Below are 19874 nucleotides of genomic sequence, written 5' to 3'. Positions count from 1 at the left end.
ATGGGATAGGGTTCAACTGAAAGAACTATAAGAGGCATATATGCACCTATATCATATTGCATATATTTGCCTGGACTTTTGTTTGTATTATTGTTGTTAGCATTATTACCGCTATGATTTTCTCATTTGGATTGTGTTGAGTGACACACAACATTCCTGTGTAACCCCATGCTATGATCAAACTCGGGATCTACCTGCCTCAACCTCCCAAGTTCTGGGACTACTTATGATAGTCAACATAACTGTTCTCCATAGACTTCTTTTCTTTTTTCATTTTGTTCTCTATCCCTCTCCCATCCCTCTTACTCTTCCTCTCTCTCTCTCTCTCTCTCTCTCTCTCTCTCTCTCTCTCTCTCTCTGTGTGTCTCTCTCTCTCTCTCTCTCGCGCCCTCTCCCTCTCCATCTACCTCTTCTTTCCCTCCCTCTCCTTTCCTTTCCTTTACTCTCTCTCAGAGGGGGATATTTGCACCTGGGTATCTGTATGTGTCTGTGTATGTTTCTGTGAGGGGTGGGCACACACATACAAAAACACACATGCACACTTGTCAAACATACTGTGACACATAGGTAGAAGGCAGAGGAAACACTTTGGAAAGTCAGTTCTTCCTTCCTGCCATGTGGATTCTGGGGATCACACTCAGCTTATCAGCCTTGGTGACAGCATCCTTACCCACTGAGCCATCTCACTGGCCCTTTCCTTAGATTCTAACTTCTGATTCCATCTGCCTTTCCATCTCCATCACAGTCTTTCTATACTCTGACTCTGTGTGTTTCTATTTCTCTCTCTATTCCTCCAGGTTTCTGTGGCAAGTTTCGCATCACCCTCCCAATATACAAAGAAATACCCTTGAGTTTCTTCTTCACTGAATAATATATTTTATAAATGTGTATATGAGTTCATGTATGTGTATGTGTGTAGACACACATACAGAAATGTCCCTGAAGCCAGGAAAGAATCCATACAGATTTTCAGACCAGGACTATGAAGATTAAGGGACTAGAGCAAAACCAAGTAAATCTTGATTCCAGAAACTGAACAGGAATTTCTGGGTTAAGAGGAAAATTGTAGCTTCACATATGAGCTCTTCCTGTTCCCTTCACCCCATAGTAAGTGTGTTCCTTCTCTAATGTGGGTAACTGAAGGTGTCACTTCAGAGAAGCCCTTGTGTCATCTCCACTTACAGCTTTCAGCTCTGTCCTTTCATCCCCAATGTTGTATTTGGACCTGTGACTATCACACCGGTAAACATACTAACTGCAGGTTTCAGGTGCTTCACTGTATTTAAGGGGCTACAGATGCCACATAGCACCTTCAGATGAGACCAAATGAAACACAGAAAGTGTGGAAGTGATCACAGTTCCTGTCTGCAGATAATGGCTGTCACAAACCCAGCCTGCTCAGCATTGCTCTCCTGCAGCTCAAACCTATCAGGCCCCACCCAGAGCACCACCCACACTCTGCTGGGTCCAAACTCCGGCTCTAGACCTCAGAAGCGTTCTGACAAAACCTAACTTGTCCTACATGATTCACACACACTCCGTGCATCAACCATGGGACTGAAACAAATTCTTGCTCAGCTGATCACCGTGGCCTGTGTGTTCCTGCTTCTCCTCCAAGTTCAGGGTGAGGCACTCAAGGGAGTGACTGGGATCCATGTCAGAGCTGCCAAATTGTGCAGAGACAGAATGAAAGGGGAATGGATGTCTGAAACGGTGGGGTTCATTGCTCAGAAACCCTGCACTTTTATTAGGCTTCCCCCCATAGTCAGAGAGGGCATTCTAATTCATAGAGCAGAGAGGCTACCTAAAGATGCCAACCTTCAAGGAAGGAGCTCAGAATGAGAGTGTTTTGAAGAATGACAGATAAGCAAGACTGGACAACAAGCAGGGTGTAAATAGTAAGTCAGGACATTCCCTCCTGGCTTGAGGGGGGGAGCTGGAGCTATGTGCACATACTAAACATCATGATGATACCCTCCATGGCCATTTCACTCTGATGTAGGATTTCTTTGGCCAGAGGAGTAGCATGGCTTTCTCGAAGATATTCAAGTAAAGCTCCTGACTCTTACAGATACCGGAGCTCAATCCTGCACGTGAAATGGGCTCTGAGAGGACCCAGGGTGATTTTTTACATCACCTCTCTGGCCTAGCATGGGGCAACTGTGTGACTTGGCTTACAGGAGAAAGATGATAGCACTCTGTGCCTGCCAAGCAGTATCCACCTAGTTTGGAGTTAAGTGGATAGAATTCCAGAACACGACCCTCAGTCTTTATACTCTCCTCTCTAGGGCTCCTGCTGAAGGCCCTATGTCTTGTCACCCTATTCCAACTTTCCAATTTCCACATGCCTATTCTTCATGCCGTACCTCCAAAGGCCTTTCTCTCTTTCGCCTCATGTGACATTGCTCTCAAAAGTCACCAGGACCTTCCAGGTAAGAGATCTGCCTACCCTCTCTAATGGCCCCCATTTTATGAAGTGATTGAGTTGAGCCTATACCAGGAAGCACCATTAACAAGTCATAGGAGGGCACAAATGTGGATCCTTCTCTCTAATCGTGGTTCGTCTACAGGAAGCATCAATGTCCCTGGGCCTTATACAGAGGGCCCAGAAGTTTGTCTAAGAACACAGGAAGGCTTTGGCCCTTGATTTCAACAACACTCCATTTATGGCACCACAATTTAACTCCTCCTAACAGGGAGATCACCACACACTGCTACATTTTAGCGCTCCCAAAACCATTCAATGGAGGCTTCACTTCAAAAACAATCAGTTAATACAACAAATCTCAGATCATGTATATTATATCACATTCTTGTCCATTGCTAAAACAATGGACATGAGGCCTCAATAGCTGGTAACTGAAATGAACTCACATGAACAGAGATCTCATTCCACATGAAACAGTGTCAGCAGCATGTGAAAGAGGAGAAGGTGGATTTGACTTGGACATCCTAGTGGACTGGATAGCCCTGCCAAAACACCTGAAGCCACACAGTGATCAAAGGAAGTGCCTTTGTTCAGATTGCAATTTAGAGTTTGAATATCTGTGATCTCCTCGGGGCCTTCTAGCTATGCCAATGGCATTTCACAGTATGTCATATGAGAGAGAGATCACACGGTGAAAGAAGCAATACACCCTGGGAATGGTCACAGTCACTCTTGTCTGACACTCCTTCACTCTGAACACAAGAACTAACTTCTTTCAAAATCCAGCAGTAACCCCTGTATGAGGGCTCCCATGACTCAGTCACCTCCCACTGGGCCATAGTTCTTAAAGGTTCCATAATCTCAACAGCAGCACCCTACAGTAAGCATTGAGTACTTGAATCTTTGCAGGGGGAGAGGGAACAAAAACATATACAAATCAGTGCATTTCATTTTAGTCCCCAGATTCATGTCTGTCTGACACTGCAAAATATGTTCATTCCATGCTTTCAGTTCCAAAGACTTAACTCCTATGATCATGATTCCAAAGTCAAAGTCCCAAGTGCCATGTGAATTTCAAGGAAACCCTCTTATAGCTGAGAGATTTTCAATTAAAATCCAAGCTTGGTGGTTTTAAAAATGAATATTGTTCTGATTGGATTTTGTCAATCTGACACAATCCTATACTACTGAGAAATCAATTCCAGGAGAATTGACCTGTAAGAAAGTCTGTGGGAGCATTTTCTTCATTAATCATTAATGTGGGAGGGCCAGGGCCATCATGAGTAACAACCCCCTGGACTGGTGGTCCTTTGTCATGAGAAAGTAGACTAAGCAAGCCATGGAGAAAAAAAAAACAGTAAACAGTATTCTTCCACGGCCTCTGCTTCAGTTGCTATCCTGCTTTTCCTTCAGGACTGTAATCTGTAAGATGAAATGAACCCTTCTCTCCTCTAAATTCCCTTCAGTCATGGTGTCTTCACAGCAATAGAAACCTGACTAGGACATTCCCAATGCAAAAAGGATCAACAGACAAATAGAAAAGAAAGTCAGGGCCCAAGCAAGAGAAATGAACTCTCAAACTACATGTCTGAAATGCTGCGGCATGAGAGCATACAGTGAGCTATGACAACTCAGGTGCACCCACCCCTGTCATGTGACACTTCTTGCAGTATTGGTTACTTTTTTCTTTCTGTGATGAAACACCTCAATCAAGGTAATTTGAGGAAGAAAGGTTTATTTGGTCTTATGGTTCCAGAAAGACACAAGTCCAGAATAGTGAGGACAGCACGGTAGTCACCCACACATACAGCACAGAGCTTACATCTCAAACTACAAGAAAGTGAAAATAGGAATGGTACATAGATTTGAAACCTCATATCTACCCTAAGTGACTTCCTCCATCAAGGCCAGGCCTTGCAAAAGTATTTGGATAGAACAATCAACTTGGGACAAAATATCCAAATATCAGAACCTATGGAGACTATTTTCATTCTAAACAGCCCTCTGGCTGCAGCCTACCTAGTTGCTCTCTCAAGGTGCATACGTTTGCCTCCTGCCTTTCATAGGCTGATGCTGCCAATAGCCTGTATTTGTACAATTCTGGAATCTCAATAGCCATGGTACCATATTCACAGCTCACAAAGTATTATGGTGTGAAGTGTTTGCAGTGCTACTGGGGTGGAGCCTCCCACATTCTTCTTAAAAATCCCAGTGGTATCTGCTATGTCCTTTGATTCTGTATCCAACACCTTAGTGCCATGTAAATCCCCCCCCCAAGACATGCTATTTGACCCCTTTAGATCAGTGTCAAGAGCCAACCCTAACCATGGCTAGAGCAGATGTACAGCATTGTACCAGAAAGCAAAAGCAGAATCCTAAAGCTACCCTGAACAAGAAGCTTGTGAAGTGCACTCATTCCTTCCCCAAACCTTCAATCCTCTCTGCTTGTGATAAGTAAGTGATAGGAGAAAGCTGTTGGCAAAATGGAAGATTTCTATGAAGTCTCCAGAGTGTCTTTCCCATTATTCTGGGGCATTCTTCTGAGCCTGTCTTCCTTCCACCCATAGTATTTTCTTTTATGCCTTCAAATTCTTACCAAAGTCCTTTTTGCTCTTCCCATTGACATGATATGAATTTTCAGATTTATAAGCTCTGCCTCCCTCTCCAGGGATTATAGTGAATTTCACTGGATATGGCCCAGAAGACTCACACGGTTCCCTACATTGTTTACTTCAAATTTTCTTTCTCTAAACACTTTTGGGCATCATGCTTAAAGTTGACTACCTATGAGCTTTAGAGTATGGATGCTTTGCACTCAACTTCTTCATAATACTGTGACACAGGTGGCCTACACTCTATTTCACAGGGGGATGGTTCTCACTTTTTATGGAACTTTATTACTCTGTCTTTCCTTCAGCATTGCTATAAGCAACATTCTGGAAATGACCATGTAAACTATCTATGAAGTGCAAGATCCTAACTAGTCTTTTGTCATCAGAGCCCTCACCATAAAAACTTATAATGTTCACTGTACAGTAAAATAGGACACTTACAGATTGTCCCTCCACTTCCTTCAAATGTTTGGCCACTATTGTGCTCCAATCACATTTCCATATATTTAGGTATTGGTATGAACCAACCTCATACTTGTTTTGAATTGCTGTTACAAAATGACCAACACTAGATAATGTATTAAAAATGGCTTCTTTAATTCATAGAATTGAAGGCAGAAAATCCATGGTGAGTGGTACTCTCTGGAGAGCCTCTGGCAATGGACTTGGAGCCTTGTCACAACTCGTACCATTGACATTCTGTGGATGAACGATATAGCCAGGGATCAGCCAATAGGGCCAAGCTGACTCTGATTACAATATGCTGCCAATTTCAAAGAAAGTAGCCCATTGCTGTGAGTTTAAATAATTCCAAAAGACCAGCATAAAGCCTTTTCAAGGCCAACCACAATCCAACCATCCTCCACTATCCTGACTCTCAACAGATCTACCACCTCAGCGCTGCCACTTTCAGCAAATGAACCACATCTAAGCCACAACAGAGACACAGCACAAGCTTGCCCTCCCTAACATCCATGGGTGCCTGCCAATACTGGCCTTTCTTGTAGCAGGTGACTTGAAACTGGTTGATCCATGTGGAACTATAATGAGTGATGTAGCAATAGCTCCCAGGGTTCTTTGTTTCCCCCCAGTAAATTTTGGCTTAGATCAGCCAATTCTATACAAGTGAACCAGAAAAACTAGACAGAAGGTTCAAGAGAAGTGAGTAGTTAAGGAGGAAGCAATAGCAAGGGAAGGTGCCCTGCCAGAATACATCCCCACCCCCACCCTCAACACCACCCACCCTCCAGCAAAGCACATAGTGCGTGGGAGCTGCCTCAGGCCTGTACATAGAGGAATGAGGTGTCCTAAGACGGGAAGAAACAATTAATGAAGCAACAGTGCCCAAAATCCATCTTCAATCATTTCAGGTGTGGAACAACCTAGAGGTACTTGGATTGCAACATATTCTTTTTGCCATTATTTGATGCAAACCACAATTACCACATATGGTAATATTCTCTGTGAAGATAGGAAAGGAGAAGGAAAAACTGACAGATGATAGATTATAGTTACATAGATAGATAAGTAGACAGTTAGATGTTTCAACAGGTAATTCTCACTGTAATAAATTTTCTCTTCTAATTTTTTGTTTTGTGTCCATGCTTGCCTCACACTTTTTTTATTTAATTTTTATTTTTATTTTACATATTGATCCCAGTTCCTTCTCCCTCCCTCCCTCCATCTTTCCCTCTCTCGCACCCTCTCATGCCCCCCGACCTCCCTCTCCTCCCATCCCACCCCCCACTCCAAGGTAGGGTGATGCCTTCCAGGATGGGTCATCTAAATCTGTCAAGTCATTTGGAGTAGGGACTAGGCCCTCTCTCCTGTCTCTAGGTTAAGAGAGTATCCCTCCATGGGGAATGTGCTCCCAAAGTCCTTTGTCCACCTGGGATACATCCTGGTTCCACGGCTCAGGCCCCCATGTTCACGGGGTCTAAAACAGTCCAATGCTGGTTTCCCAGCTGTGAATCTGGGGGCCCATTAGCTCCTCCTTGTTCAGGTCAGCTGTTTCTGTGGATTTCTGAACCCTGGTCTTGTCCTCCCTGTCTGCATCTGGATTCCAATTCGGCTCAGTCTTTAGTTGTGGGTGTCTGCTTCTGTTTCCATCAGCTACTAGATGAGGGCTCTATGATGGTAGATAAGGTAGTCATTGACCTCATAAATAGGGAAGGGCCTTTCCACTGTTGCTCAAATTGTTAAATGGGGTAAGTCTTGTAGGTCTCTGGACATTACGCTAGGTTCAGTTTTCTCTTCAAACCTATAATGGCTCCCTCTTTTATGCTCTCTCTCTCTCTCTCTCTTTCTCTCTCCTCTCTTTTCCCTTATCTATTCCTCCCCTGACTCAATCTTCCTAGTCCCACTTGCTTTTCTCTCCTCCCCTTCTCTTTCTCCTAGTTCCCTCTCCACTCACTGCCCCCACACTCCCAATATGCTCAGGAGATCTTGTTCCTTTCCCCTTCTGTGAGGGACCTTATATGAATCTCTTAGAATCCTCCTTGTATCCTAGTTTCTCTGGCAGTGTGAATTATTTGTCTCACACTTTTGAATCCTCCTTGGTCATCCCTCCAAGTGATGGAGTTATAAGCAGGTGCCATCTTGAACAGAACATATATGTTCTGTTGTTTGTTTTCTTGTTTGTTTGTTCTTTCTGTAGTCCTAAGGTTAAAAATCAAGACCTCGTGTATTATTGGCAAGCACTGGAACACTGATACACACTTCAAGCACTTGTGGTGCTTCATGGTTGGGGATGATTGATGTGGAGTCTGAGGAATGTAGCCCAGGTAGCCTCAAACTCTCCATCTTCTTTCTTCAGCCCCAGGACAGGTGCTGGGTTTAAAGGCTGTTTCTACATACTCACCTTAGTCAATTGGTGCTGTATACCCATTTCAAACAATATTAATACAAGGTGTTTTAATTATATTTGTGTAAGAGCAAGACTTTATAAATTACTAGATATGTTTATGGGTTTTTATTCTAATTTGCCCTTCTTAATTTTTTATTGAAAATGGATTTTTTCATGCAATATATTATGATTATAATTTCTGCTCCTTAAACTCCTCCCAGATCCTCCCCTACCCACCCAAACCCACACTCTTTTCTCTCTTTCTTTCTCATTAGAAAACAAACATCCATCTAATAATGATGATGATTTTGTTGTTGTTGTTGTTGTTGTTGTTAAAACAAACATGAACAAGACAAAACAATCTAACAGGAAAAATGAGAGCCAAATAAAAAACCCTACACATATAACACAATGACACACATATTGAAACACACTGAAATCCCATAAAAACACAAAACTGAAAACTGTAATATATAAGCAAAAGACCCTTAAGGTTGAAACAGAGAGAGACAGAAAGCGTTATGAGAGGGAAAACTAGTACAAAAATTCCATTGCATTCATTTTGTGTTGGACATCTACTGCCAGGCATACAAAAGTGTGGTTTGTATGCCCAATAGGACTCCATTGAGAAAGCTATTTTTTCCTTTGTGAGTGATTACTAATTGGAGATATTTTCTGGGTTAGAGATAGGGGTTTGTGTCAACTTGCCCTCGCAGTGCCGGGGCCCCATCTGACTTAGACTTGAGAAGACCCTGTACCTGCTCCCACACTCTCTGTGAGTTCATGTGACTGTCAATCCTGTTGTGTCTAGATGGCCTTATTTCTTTTTTTTTTTAACTCTTATTTTACATATTGATCCCAGTTCCCTTTTCCTCCCTCTCTTCCACCCTCCCACACGCCCCTGAACACCCTCCCATCCCATTCCCCCTTCATTCCACATGTAGGGTGATGCCTTCCAGGAGGGGACATCTAAATCTGGCAAGTCATTTGGAGTAGGGACTAAGCCCTCCCTCCTGTCTCTAGGTTAAGGGAGTATCCCTCCATGGGGAATGTGCTCCCAAAGTCCTTTTGTGCACCAGGGATACGTCCTGGTTCCACTGTCAGTGGTTCCTTAGACTGTCCAGGCCTTCTTTCATCCCCATTGGACTTGATATCTTATTGCTTTCTCTCCTGCAGAGTTTCCTGAGCCATGAGGGGAGATTATTTGATGGAGACATATTATTTAGGACAGAGTGCTCCAAGGTGTCTCTCTCTCTCTCTCTCTCTCTCTCTCTCTCTCTCTCTCTCTCTCTCTCTGCACACTGTACAGTTGTGGTTCAATTCATTTATTCCCATACTGCAGAAGGAAACTTCTCTAATGATATGTACAGTTGAATGAAATTAGGATCATTTTATTGCTATTTCCTGAAGAATAGAATTTGGTTTTCCACTAGGTACATAGGCTATCTACTCTCAGGTTCTAGGCTACCCAAACAGTTTCTGGCATGGGTTCCATCTCATGGACTGGGCCTTAAATCCAATCACACAGTAATAGTTGGGTATTCACACAACTGTTGAGCTACTACTGCAACACTGTATCTTGAAAGCAGGTCACCATTGTATCACAACCTTAGAGATACAGTTAAAATATCAAAACTACCCACATCAGGGTTCACTTCAGTGGTTTTTCATTAATCAAAATTCTCCCAATGTATCCCCAAATCTTGGCACTCAATACTGAAGAGTCATGAAGAATGGTGACATGAGGCCACTGTGACAAACAGGAAGTGTATGAAAGTAATGTTTGCTGTCCTTGGTCCTTGGAAAAGGCTATGATGTGGGTGACAAGGAAATGAAGAAAGAAACTCTTACTGTGGTGGCAGCTGATTGTGTGGGCCAGTCCTGAGGTTACTTCTCCATCCACAGGACAAGACTCAGCCAGACCCATCAGGACCACACACACAGGACAGATACAAGGCAGCCTTGTCCACATGAAGGGCCTAGAAGGGGGTGTCCATACTTTCCTGGGAATTCCCTTTGCCAAACCACCTGTAGGACCACTGCGTTTTGGACCCCCTGAGCCACCTGACCCGTGGAGTGGTGTGAAGAATGGGACCTCCTATCCAGCCATGTAAGTTCTCCTGAGGCCCTGGGATTGGTGAGGACTCTGAACCCTGGAACAGATAGCAGTGGTTCCTCATCTCAAGCTCACAGCATTTTCCCACTATTCAGGGGGATTCCCAAGAGTGTTTTCAGGAATACTGACTAATATTAAATGGGTAAGATGACTCTGCCAACCTCTTAGTTCAGGGCTTGTCATCCGGATGGCATTGATCAGACTATTTCTACTGTTCTCTAACATCCAAGGAAGGGTCTCTGGGAGAGGGTTAGGTTGACTCTTAGAACCTGTAAGAACTCCAACTAACAGCATCGGAAACTAGGTCTTTGGAGAGGACAATGGTAGCTCCTTGCTAATTCCACCTTCCATCGCCACTGTGCAATACTGGGCTACATGTCACTGGGCAAGAAATAAGTATGTATGTATATAAGGTACTTTTCTTATTGCTGGGGGAAAAATACACAGCAAAAGCAACTCAACAAGGAAGAGTTTACTTTGGAATTTAATTCAAGGGGAATGCTGATATGGTGGCAAAGTCATGGGTGACTTGCCACATCACATTACACCAATAGTGAGGGAGCAGAGAGAGAGAAATGGTTGCTGATGCTCAACTTACGATCTGTTTTCCATTCAGTTCAAGGCACCAGGCAACAGAGCAGTACAGTCCACTTCTAGGCCATATCTTCCTGTCTCAAATAATGTAATCTAGAAAGACCCTCACAAACAAGCCTAGAGGTGTGTTTCCATGGTGATTCTAAATCACATCAAGTTGGTATTCAAGATGTCACAATAGGTTCTAACTGGAGATTATGGAAGAGATGGGGATCCCAAGAACAGGACTTGGAATGACAAAGGTCCCCACTATCCTATGGGAACCTAGCCTCCACTCATTCATGAACTCCAGTGTAAGACAGCTGTCCTGTTTAAGAACTGGTTGGCTAGTGGGATAAATGGTAAATGTCAATGCCTTCAGTCAAAGGTTGTCTAAAGGAATCCTACAGGTCATGATTTCCTACCCTCAGGAGGAGTAGGATCCAAGCCCCTCAGCAAACTTGAGACCTCACTGGAAGCCTGGACTACATCTCAGCTTATCCAGAGCCCATAATCTGGCCTGGATGGGCAGGAACTTATAGAATGATGTGTGTAATCAAGATATCAGGAAGGAAGTGTGTAGGGATATTTGGAAGCATTTTTCCCTGAGGATCTGTTTCTGGGTACTCTAATGTCCGTGGGGCTGACTGTCTGCCATGGTGGTTCACCAGGTGTCTACAGGACATCACTGCAATGAACATGCAGGCTCGTAAGCTGTTGAAGCTGACCTTGCCTCCCATACCCATGTCTGAGGACTGCCTGTACCTTAACATCTATACACCAGATCATGCCCATGAAGGTTCCAACCTGCCTGTGAGTGTCAAGTCATGCTCATTTTGGGGATAAGAGTACATTTGTTTAGAGAAAGATTCAATCACCTGGGCCATGCTGCAGTGAACCCTGTTGAGAACTCTCTTCCTAAAATCTATCCAACTACCAATTGTGTCTAGATATTGAACTCACCTCCAGCACATTGAACTCACCAAAGACATAGCCACAAATTTTCATAGAATTGATGAGACTTAAGAGCACTTCTGAGAACTGGAGAGAAGTCTCAGTGGTTAAGAGCACTGGCTGCTCTTCCAGAGGACCCAGGTTCAATTGCCAGCACCCACATGGCAGCCCACACCTGTCTGTAACTCCACTTCCAGGGCTTCTGACACCCTACCACAGACAAATATGCAGGAAAATCACCACTTAAACTTAAAATAAAAACAATTCTTAAAAAAGAAACATGTTTGATTAATTTTCATGGGACATAGTAAAAGAAATAATCCCTATTATTCCCCCATAAAACTTTCTGTGAATATTGCAGTCAGGCTTTGATGCTGGAGTGGACTCCAAATAGAGAGGAAGGCATGTGTCCATGACTATAGTTGAACCCCTCACCCACAGAAATACCAATATGTCCCACTGGGCATTTGTCTATGTGGACTGCTGCTCAAAGAAGAAGTTGTAGTAGCTCTGAAGGGAGGCCCAGCAGAGCTATATGGCAGACCCATGGCACCTATCTTGACTTCTCCAGGTGATGGTATGGATCCATGGTGGTGCACTGGTTATAGGCATGGCTTCCTTGTATGATGGATCCATGCTGGCAGCCATTGAGGATGTGGTAGTGGTCACTATCCAGTACCGCTTGGGTATCCTAGGCTTCTTCAGGTGAGTCTGGGGCTGGGCTGGGCTGAGCAATGGGGACAGAGAAGAATAAATACGGCCCTATGATTCCTGTCCCTTCCACTTTTCAGCACTGGAGACCGTCATGCTAGAGGCAACTGGGGATACCTGGACCAAGTAGCTGCCCTACGCTGGGTCCAGCAGAATATTGCTCACTTTGGAGGCAACCCTGACCAGGTCACCATTTTTGGCGAGTCTGCAGGAGGCACTAGTGTGTCATCCCATGTAGTATCCCCCCATGTCCCAAGGACTCTTCCACAGAGCCATCATGGAGAGTGGAGTGGCCCTGATGTCAAGCCTCATCTCAAAATCCTATGAAGTAGTATACAGAGTGAGTGCCCCCAACTACTCCAACCCTGAGCTGCCGCCTCAGCTTTCACCCTCAGAATCCCCGTTCTCTGTGTGACCAATGTGGACAGGGACCATGGACATACCCAGGCAGCTGCCTCTTGAACTTGAATTTATGGAGAGCTAAAAGTTAAATTCTACTCTCTTCTGTCACACGCTGGCTTTGTATGCCATAAAGCAATGGGGATTCCTGATGTCATAAGCAAAGCATGTCATCAGGTGTGATAGCTCCTCTGGCTGTCATATCTAAACATTAAGTAAAACAGAAATAATTTCACACCTGCTTTAATCTACCTACCTATGTACCTTATGAGATTTGAGGGACACCACAACTCATGTGGGACCTTGAAAAAATCTTTCCCTGCCTGGAATTCTGGGCCATCCCATGCCTGATGCCTTTATAGATGGTTGCCAACCTGTCTGGATGTGAGCAGGTGGACTCAGAAGCTGTGGTGAGCTGTCTACGAGACAAGAGTGAAGAGGAGATTATGGCTATAAACAAGGTTGGAGTGAATGGTAGATGGAGGGGCAACAGGGAATAAGGTAGCCTATCCTAGGTAGCCTTCAACTCTCTGGACACTGACTTCACTCCTTCCTTCATAACCTAGCACCCAGGAAGAGATCTGAACAGCAGGATATGGTAAACCAGCTGTAGGATCTCATACACCAAATGTGTCAATCCTGGATGAGACAGGCAGGAGTAGGCAACTATACCCTAACATCAGAATTGTCAAGGACCTGACCTTCCTCCTTAACAGCCAATGTCCCTTCAGGCCTTCAAGATCATTCCTGGCATAGTGGATGGTATCTTCCTGCCCAAGCATCCCAAGGAGTTGCTGGCCTCTGCTGACTTCCAGTTTGTCCCCAGCATTATTGGTGTCAATAATGATGAGTATGGCTGGATCATCCCCTCGGTAAGACCCAGGCCCATGGCACTTGGTCTCTGATAATCCTACCCTGTTGTGATATATTGTTAATGGTTTATTAAAGCTTGCCTGAGGGTACAGAAAGCATAGCTAGCCACAAGCCATAGATCCAGGCAACAGTGATACATACCTTTAATACCAGCAGCCATACTAGTAAGCCATAGAGCCAGGCAGTGGTGGCACACACCTTTAATCCTAGGACTCAGGAGATGGAGGGATCTGTCTGAGTTCAAGGCCACCATGACCTACACAAGAGTGAAGAGTAACAGAGCTCATGCATTTTGTCCCTGAACTTGGGATCACACACCTTTAATCCCAGCACTAGGAAGGTGGAGACAGGAGTGATATCACTGGGCAAAGCAAGAAATATTAGGCAGGAGGAGACAGGAATTGAGATGTTTTGCCTCTGATGATTCATGGAGATGGGATTGCCATTTCATCTTGGTAGAGGTAAGATCTACTGACTTGGCTGCTTTGTTTCTCTGATCTTCAGGCAAGCTTTAATAAATCATAAATATCACCAACCCACCCTATAGCTCCATGTGAACTTGACCACAACCCAGACTCTCCTCTTACCACTTAGAGCATGAGCACTACTGACTCCCAAAAGGAAATAGACAGACAGACCGTGCAAGCTATCCTGCAGAGAAGGGCAGCACAGATGGTGAGACTTCTGGGGTACTGTAAGTAAAGCAAAGGGTACTTCCATTGTATCGTGCTCATGCAGCAAACTGCAGGAACAAACTTAACCATGATGGCACTGGTGGTTTGAGTGTCCCCAGATCTGGACCTTTCTTGATTTCACCTACTCTCCATGTTGAGGCTACGGCCTCACTGCCCCAGGGCCTGTCTAACATGACTATTCCTTATCCCTCCGGGCTAGATGTGGCCTCCTGAATTTAGTGACCTGCTGATGGAGGAATACATGGGGAACAATGAGGACCCTCAGCTTCTCCAAATGCAGTTCAAGGAGATGATGGAAGACTTCATCTTTGTGATCCCTGCATTGCAAGTAGCACATTTTCAGCGTGAGTACATCTGGAACTGAGGCCTGATGCCTAGAAGCAACTCAAAACTATGGTGCACAGTTTGAACCCTGGGGTGTCCAGATCCCCATCCATGTCTATATTGGACCTCTGATAACTGACATTTAATAATCCTCATCTAAGTAAAATCTTGGGAATTGACTAATATATGGGAATCTTCCAGATTTTACTTATGAGGAAGCTAACTGGCAACAATATTAAAACGCTGTATAGCAAAGATTTCCAAGACCATGATTTAACCAAGTCTCTCCCTCTGCCTCTGCTTAAGCATGGGGTTGCATACACTATCCAAGCTCTACCAGTTTTATCCCTCAATCCAACTAGCTATCTTATCATCACAGTTGAGGAAGGACATCCTGAGGCAAGGATCCTCTTTCTCAGCCTGTCTTTGCCTCCAGGTTCCCATGCCCCTGTATACTTCTATGAGTTCCAGCATCGGCCCAACTTCTTCAAGGACTCCAAGCCATCCAATGTGAAGGCTGACCATGGTGATGAGATACTCTTCGTCTTCAGATCATTTTGGGGGGGCACCCAAGGTGAGTCTTTTTTATTCCCCAGGCTGCAGGCCCCTCAGGCATATTCAGATGGGGAAACTGAGGTTCAGAGTAAACACAACATAGCTTGTGTACCATGATGTATCTCAAAAGGCTGATGTGAGATTAGAAACCCAACCCCTTCCCATTCTAGGCTGTGTTTCCTCCAGCTGTCCCTACATGCAAGGGCCATTGAATCAGGCAATGTGATTGAATGGGTTGTTTTATACTATTTGTTTATTTGCTTGTTTTGACTTTTTGAGGCAAGGTCTCCCTGTGTAGCCCATAATTCATGACAATTCTCCTGTCCCAATATTCTAAGTGCTGACATTAGAGGCAAGCACTACAACTCCTACTATGAGAAGGGTATTCTAAAGGTGTGATTATCCCCAACTTCCTTTGATCAAAAGGAAGGAGGACATTCTGAAGCATGAATGAACCCAAGGGAGTAGAAATCAGAGTCTGGGTTAAGTAAGACAGAACGTGCAGGTACAGGAAGTGGATTATGGGTGGCAGGAAAGGAAGGGAAGGGACTAGGCCCAAGAGTAGACTACAGCTGAGATGGTGAGTGTAGAGCATGAGTGAGCAGCTGCATCAAAAGCAGGAGTCCAGACCCTTACATGCCATCTCTCTGCAGTTGACCTCACTGAGGAAGAGGAGTTGCTGAGCAGGATGATGATGAAGTACTGGGCCAACTTTGCACGACATGGGTGAGAACACGCCCCCTCCCTTAACCTCTAAGGTTGTTAGTGGTCAGTGGTTTCATTGGCAGTCATGGGTCTTTCATAACATCCCCTCCTCATCCCCACCTCAGAATCCACTTAGACAAAATTGTAGGTGCTGTTTGCTGATCATCACTCAGTGACATAGATGCCGAGTCATAGTGTTGTGGTACTATTCTTTAGAGCATGTCTCTGAAAGAAGAGAGAGAATCAGGCCAGGTATCTTTGTTCCTCATGGAACAGACAAAATAGTAAGATCTTGTTTCCCTACATCAGTACACCTACCTCTAGATTCTCATAATTCCAAATCAGAGGCTATGGTTCAAGTTCAGCAGAGCCTAAAGTAACCTTTGCTCTCCCTACTGGGAGGATTTGTCCACAGGAACCCCAACAGTAAAGGCCTGCCTACCTGGCCCATGTTTGACCATGATGAGAAATACCTGAAGCTGGACATCCAGCCTTCTGTGGGCCGGGCCCCGAAGGCTGGAAAGCTGCAGTTCTGGACCAGGACTCTGCCCCAGAAGATCCAGGAGCTAAAAGAGGTTGAGGGCAGGAATGGAGAATTGTAGCACCTTGAGTCAAGTTGCAGCTTGTCCTGAGTTCAAGTGGGTTTATTCTGAGGTTTCCAAACACCTTAAGAAGAGATATAAGGGATCCACACTTTTATGTAGTCATCAGGTTCATACACCCAACAATTGTGAAGTATCCTCTACATGACATATGTTCCCTACTAAGACTGATATGAGTCACTTCTGTTACACACAGCAAGCATACAGGAGGCTATTGATGGGGGAATCCCAGTAGACAATACCTTCTTCCATGCTGCAGTAGGCACATGTCCCTCCCTCTCTTACCTTACCTCTGCCCACCTCCTTTCCTCTCCTTTCACATCTCAGTGTTGTACCTTGGTGAGGATTCCAATATGAGTGACTGAATTCCTTTTTCACATCTCAGCAAGATCTTGTTCTCTAATATATAGGGACAAACTTTAAAAGAACATAGTAAAAGCCCCAAGAGTTCATTATGGAGCAATCACACTATTATCACAGTGAGGTGGCTTCAACACAACAGAAATTCATTGCTATCTGGAAGCTGAAAGTTCTGGTGGTGGTGACACCCAATTTGATATCAAACAAGGAATTACTCTCTGAATTGTGGGTAGTACTTTGCCCTTCCCACCCTGAGCCAGAAAACAAGTTCCCATAGGCTCCATTCATATTAAAATATTCCTTTAGGCTCTATTCCTAAAAACAAGTTTCTACAGGCCCAATTCATATAAGCCCCATATTAGCTCATCCTCTATTGTTATAACAGAAGATCTTAGCCAATAACATACAAGAAGAAGAGTTTCTGAGCTAAGATGGCTCAGAGTTAAGGGTACAAGCCATCAAGCATAACAACATGAATTTGATTCCCAGGACCCACACAATAGGAGAGAACTGACTTCCCACATTGTCCTCTGACCTTCACATATGTTTTGTGGTTCTATGGTGCACACACACACACAAATAAATGTTTAAAAAAAGACAATAAAATACTTTTTAAAAAGAAAGACTTTCTCTAAATTCCGTTTTAAGACAGAAAACTCTAAGATTGGATACCTCCACTTAATATGACACTGATGAGAACACACTGGACTGCCTCACAACAAAGCAGAGTGCAGAAAGGGAAATGGCCAAAAAGGGGAACATGTGAGCTGTTCGCACTATTTAACAGCGGGACCACTGAGGCTTATTGAAACTGCACTAATCCAAGTAAGAGCAGTGAATCCAGGACCTAATTACATACCATCAGGCCCCACCTCATAGAGATTCCATCACTTATCACTGTTTCCACGATGCCGGTAAAGCGGTTAGCACATGGAACTTGACCGGACCGGTATTATCTAATAATAAGTCATAACACAGGGCTAGTGGGAATACACCCACCGCAACCCCCACCCACACCTGATCAAGTTCCACTCAAATAGGGATTAGCCAGCTGGCATCCAAGCCCTTACTGGCAGGAAGACACCCATCAGTCCACCCATGAGCCTCATTATGATAAGCGAATGTGATGAAGAATGGGAGAGAAAATGAAGGGGAATGGTTCATGTGGTTCATGCACTGTGCAAAGAGTCAGAAAAGAAATGAAGACAGTAAGGAGTGGGCTGGTGTTGGAGGTCTGCATGCCACCTGGGGCCATGGTGAAGGTGGAGAGGAGTAGGATGATGGAGGAGGTCTGCTTGACACCTGGGGCCAGATGATGATGTCAGGGCTGATCTGCTGCCAAGGGCCATGTCTTGGTCCTGGTCCCACAGCAACCAGGATCTGTGTTGATGTCCATGGCTCCTGTTGCCATCAAGGGCCATGCTGATTCCAGTGGTCTTGGCTGCCGCATAGGGCAGGGTTTGCATCCAGGGGGCCAAGCTACTTCAGCGGACCATGTCTGGGTTCATGGTCCTACTGCAGCCTAGAGGTCTCTGTTGATGTCCATGGCCCCTGTTCTCAACAAAGACCATAAGAAGTCTGGGGTCTGGCTCAAACCTGTGGCCTTGTAGGCATTCAGGGGGCCACGCTGCTGCAAGAGCCATCCTGATCTGAGTGGCCTAGGCTACCACCTAGAACTAGGACATGGACAAAGCCTAGCTGCTACCTGGGGCCATGTCTGGGTCCATGACCAAGCAGCAGCTGGAGTCTGTAAGATCCCACTAGTTGGATCTGCTAGGCCACACAGAGGCACTGGTTATAGGCCAGAGCCTGCAGCCTGGTTGGAGTCTGGAAGCAATGCCACACCAGGGGCCAAACACACCTGGGTTTGCTGCCACCTGGGGCTATGGTGTTATCTGGGCCCAAGACACTGCTGAGGGTCATGTCTGGGTCTGTTGGCCCTACTGCAGCCAGGGTATGTACTGATGTCTGGGGCTCCTGTTAACACTGAAGACTGTGAAGACACCTGAGATCAGGAGTCGAATCTGTTTGTGTCTGAGGGCCATACTGCTGCTGGGGCCTGAGCAGATCTGAGTGGCCTTCACTGTCACCTGGGACATCCAGACCCTGCTGCTGCTGAGGACAATGTCTGGTCTATGGTCCTGCCACATCTGGGTTCTTTGCTGAAATCTAGGTTCTGTATTGTCACTGAGGTCACACAGAAGGTCAGGGTTGGGGTCACAACCTGAGGCCTTGGTGGTGTCTGGATCAGATAGAACCATCCCTACCTGCACGGCCACTGTTTCCACCCAGAACCAGGATTTTGTCCAGCCCAAGCTGCTATCGAGGGTCATATCTCAGTCCCTGGTCCAGCCACAGTGGGGGGGGGGGGTCTGTGTGGATGTCTGTGGCCTGTGTCATTTCAGGGGGCCTTAGGAACCATATGAGATGGAATCAGAGGGCCATGCTGAGTCTGCCTCGTCCTTTGCTGACTATGGGAAAGTTGGCCTTGCTTCTTACTACTATAGCAAGAGAGCTGGCCCTGATCTGATGAGAGAGCTGGTCCCTGCATTTGGGAGAGATGATCCCACCCCTCACCACAGGCAAGGTGGAACTAAGAGCATAGGGGAACTGACTTTGCCTCCTCACCAGAGGTAGGAAGCCCTAGTGGACCAGGCTGACCAGCCCAGCTACCACTCAGGCCCACTGCCAGACCTTAGATTGGCCCACCCAAACATCTACCCCATCTAGGACTGCTAAAGTTTGTGAAGGGACTGGTCCTGTGGAACAATACACACAGAATCTCCAAGAGTCGGGGTGGCCACAGGATATTTATTCCAGAGGAGTTCTGGTGAGGATCCGCTGATGATGGTGTACCAAAAACCAAAGGCCTTGAACCAGACCAGTGGACTCATTGCAATGAACGTTTGCTAGTAAAGCTGATAGGACAAAAGGGTATACTGTATGACACGCCAAGGCCTCCAGTGTCACCAGGATGAATGAGGAGGTGCTGGAGAGGCAGGAAAGAAGGAGAAGCAAAGAGGTTTTTGGTTGTTGTTGGGTATATTTTGTGGTTGCTTGGGGGGGGTTGTTGTTTGTTCCTATTTCATTTGCTTGCTTGCTTGCTTGCTTGCTTGCTTGCT

The 19874-nt window shown here is 45.3% G+C and overlaps 1 protein-coding gene across 1 annotated transcript; it reads left to right on the top strand.

Moving 5' to 3' along the window:
- The first annotated feature begins 1527 nt into the window (after window positions 1–1527).
- LOC127234564 (pyrethroid hydrolase Ces2e-like) lies at window positions 1528–17324 on the top strand. The gene is given in 13 exon segments (XM_051201555.1): window positions 1528–1624; window positions 9791–9995; window positions 11246–11387; window positions 12100–12233; window positions 12320–12482; window positions 12484–12579; window positions 13001–13099; window positions 13370–13510; window positions 14106–14186; window positions 14406–14550; window positions 14967–15104; window positions 15739–15811; window positions 16206–17324. Coding segments are annotated over 13 exon segments (1677 nt in total). The 5' UTR covers window positions 1528–1551; the 3' UTR covers window positions 16393–17324.
- Window positions 17325–19874: the final 2550 nt, after the last annotated feature.

This window comes from Phodopus roborovskii, unplaced genomic scaffold, assembly GCF_943737965.1.
Source record: "Phodopus roborovskii unplaced genomic scaffold, PHOROB, whole genome shotgun sequence".
Lineage (NCBI taxonomy): Eukaryota > Metazoa > Chordata > Mammalia > Rodentia > Cricetidae > Phodopus > Phodopus roborovskii.
Note: the sequence above shows the minus strand (reverse complement) of the source record. Positions and strands in the feature narration are given on the sequence as shown.